The 2,861-nt window shown below is 35.5% G+C and overlaps 1 protein-coding gene across 2 annotated transcripts; it reads right to left on the reverse strand.

Annotated features, from left to right (window-relative positions):
- Positions 1–1,699: 1,699 nt before the first annotated feature.
- Positions 1,700–2,812, reverse strand: LOC118736315. Of its 2 annotated transcripts, XM_036466417.1 has the most exons (3): positions 2,706–2,812; positions 1,911–2,610; positions 1,700–1,869 (listed from the first exon to the last, which is right to left on the reverse strand). In XM_036466417.1, exons 1-2 carry the CDS (start codon positions 2,766–2,768, stop codon positions 1,933–1,935), a joined length of 741 nt encoding a protein of 246 aa, XP_036322310.1. In that variant the 5' UTR covers positions 2,769–2,812; the 3' UTR covers positions 1,700–1,869; positions 1,911–1,932. The 2 variants fall into 2 exon arrangements, with proteins under 2 accessions (XP_036322310.1, XP_036322306.1); XM_036466413.1 differs by having other exon boundaries at positions 1,700–2,610.
- Between the last annotated feature and the right edge of the window lie 49 nt (positions 2,813–2,861).

The following is a 2,861-nucleotide window of genomic DNA, read 5'->3' on the forward strand; positions in this document are numbered from 1 at the left end:
GGTATTTCCAAACTGGCGTTATGTGAGGCTCCTATGACAAAATGTTAAAAAAAAATAATTGACAAAATAAAAATTTTAAAATGGTTTTTCAATATTTGCTTGACAATTAAATGACCGCTTATTCACAAAAAAAATTACAACTGTTGGTAGTAGCGATTTAAAGATATTAGTTAACTTATGCGCTGGCGTGACGTTACAAAAAACAGAACTGGATTTGGACTTCGATTACAAAGTTGCAAAACTTTGCAAATTGGGGCAAGACTATTTGTATAAAAGCTTTTGTATTAATATTGGAAATGTTTAAGGGCAATTTTCCAAGTTTTTAATGTAAAAATATTTTCTGCTTTATGCTAAATTATCTGACTTGACGTTACCTGGCGTTACGTTACTTAAATTTCCATTGAAATTGTTCTTAAAAGAATTTTTAACGGGATGAAAACATGCATTTTTGGTCAAACGTACTTTTTGTTTTGACATCAGCGCCACCAGCGGTTTAATTTTTTGAAAAATATCTGTCCTACTACGTTTCAACTAAATGTGAAACAAATCAGAGCATAAATACGGGTTTTTAAAATACCTCGACCCTTAAAAAGAGGGCCAGTGAACATATTCCGAAATTTTGGCAATATTAATAGTATTATAACTAAAATCCGAAAATCGGGAGTAATCGGTTTATTTTAACACATACCTCCCATGCAAACTTAACCCCAAAAACGTCTTAAAACTACAACAAATGCCATCATTACTATATGAGGTTACGTTAAAAGTCGCAAATGTGAGGATTTTTTTTTTCAGAGATCGATATGGAATATTCCGGTATTCCATTTTTTTTTATAGTAAAAAGGCGTAGAAAGATGGATTTCCTTTATAAGTTTTTGTCTATAATAAGTGTCAAAGTTAGTATTTATAAAGTAGCATTTTTGTCTGCTAATACATATTTATTAAAATATTTGCTCGATTGCCTAATTTTTTTCTCAATTTAGTGTACGAAATGCTATGTTTTCATATGAACCTACAGCAAAAGCAATAAAAACAAAAGTTATAAGAAAAATACATTGCTTAAGTAAACTAAAATCTCAATCAGTTTTAGTTGAATAAAATTCTTCTGACTGCTGTTGGTTTTATTTTGCACATAATTCAAATACCACTTTCTTAAGCGAAGATCACACGATTTGTACATTTTTACCGTCACCGAGTGGTGTTGTTTAGAAATTTGAGTTCAGCTCAATAAAAGAATTTCCGAACAACACCACTCTGTACCTGCCACACCACTCTGTACCTGCCAAAATGTACAAATCTGTGCAAATGTACAAATCGTGATCCCTGCTTTAATCTAAAGCATTCAAATATAAAAAATGAATATTCCAAAAGTTGTATTTTTACCGCCGAAATGCCACTGTGCGCCGGTTGGCTAAGGCGAAAGGGAGAAGAAGAGTTCGGGATTATGTTACAGACTTGATCGAATACTCAGTGCTGCAGACTGCGTGGGTGGATGCTCGCCTACTTAGGCGATGATGAAGAAGTATAGAAAATTCGTTGAGATTTGGTTTTTCCGTATATCGTTAAATTTTTGGCTTTCTTCATTTTAACTTTTTTATCTTTGTCTTGGTTGTAGCGAGACGCTCAACGCAAGAACTCGGCTTGTGCATGGATATTAAATATTAGCGGGTGCTTTAAACAATGAATTACGGGTATAAAATTCAGTTTACAGGAACAATGGGGTTTTTATGCTGTTTTATTTTTAACACACTTAAATACATACATATACAATACATACGTACGTATGTTAAATGCATATAAACGCTACAGAACATAATAATTTTTGCAGTTATTTGGTTGTCTTCCGCAACCTAAAATTTAGTCCCTTCATTTGGCCAGCTATAATCTATCAACTTTTAAATGCTATATGTAACCAATGGCGTTGTCATTTCGTCAAATTGTTACTTCAACCACTTTCGATTCGACATAATTTTGCCACGCTCTCTCACACGCAGCCACCTGGGCTTCAACCTCAGCCTGCAATTTTCCGATTTGATACTTGTCCAGTTCCAATTTCATCACCATATACTCCATACTGCGCTTTCCGCCATTAACACCGCCAGGCGGTTCCTTAAGCTTATCCGCTAATTTTAAAAATTTTCGCAAATATTCGAATTTGTTGGCGGGGTTGGTGGTGGTGGTGTTCGAGTTGAGTGCCTCAGCTGCGGAAGCATCCAGAATATTAATGTAGTGATTGATCATTTTCACCTTCGACGACACAAAATCACTGCGTCCTACGACTGGCCATATCTCCTCATTTAGCTTGGTCAATGCCTCTACGATTTCCTTCAATTTCTGTTCAGTTGGGTCGATGAGATTCTGCTGCTGCAACCAAAGGTCATTCATTGGCTCGAGGAGCGGCCCAGCCGTGGTTGTGGCTAAAGCCAACTCATTGGGGCGTGCTGTAAGTTCTTCTTCTAGCGGCTCATCAGGATGGAGGTTATTTTTCACGGTAACACGATTATTTTCAAATATTAAAGTTTTATTAATAACACCTTCATCCTCAGAGGAATCGCCAGATATTACATGAAAATCCAATGCAAAGCGGAAGAGCACATTGGCATGCGCAGGCTATTTAATAAAGCAAACAAGAGATTTGCATTGTTAATGTTGTTGTTTTCTTCTCATGACGAGCACTTTGTAAACAGTTTTTCCTTTTTAATTACCTTTGATTCTTTGACGATTGTAGTGGTAAGGGCTAACAATAATAATCGCAACCGCAATTGCATTGCGATGCTGTAATCCAGTGTTTCGAAGACAAACTAATTGAATATTAAAAAAAAAAATGAATTTTTGAGGCTAACTGGCGTCATTTTTCGCTC

Source organism: Rhagoletis pomonella, unplaced genomic scaffold (assembly GCF_013731165.1).
Source record: "Rhagoletis pomonella isolate Grant_MI unplaced genomic scaffold, Rhpom_1.0 Rhpom_scaffold_00001, whole genome shotgun sequence".
In the NCBI taxonomy this organism is placed as follows: domain Eukaryota; kingdom Metazoa; phylum Arthropoda; class Insecta; order Diptera; family Tephritidae; genus Rhagoletis; species Rhagoletis pomonella.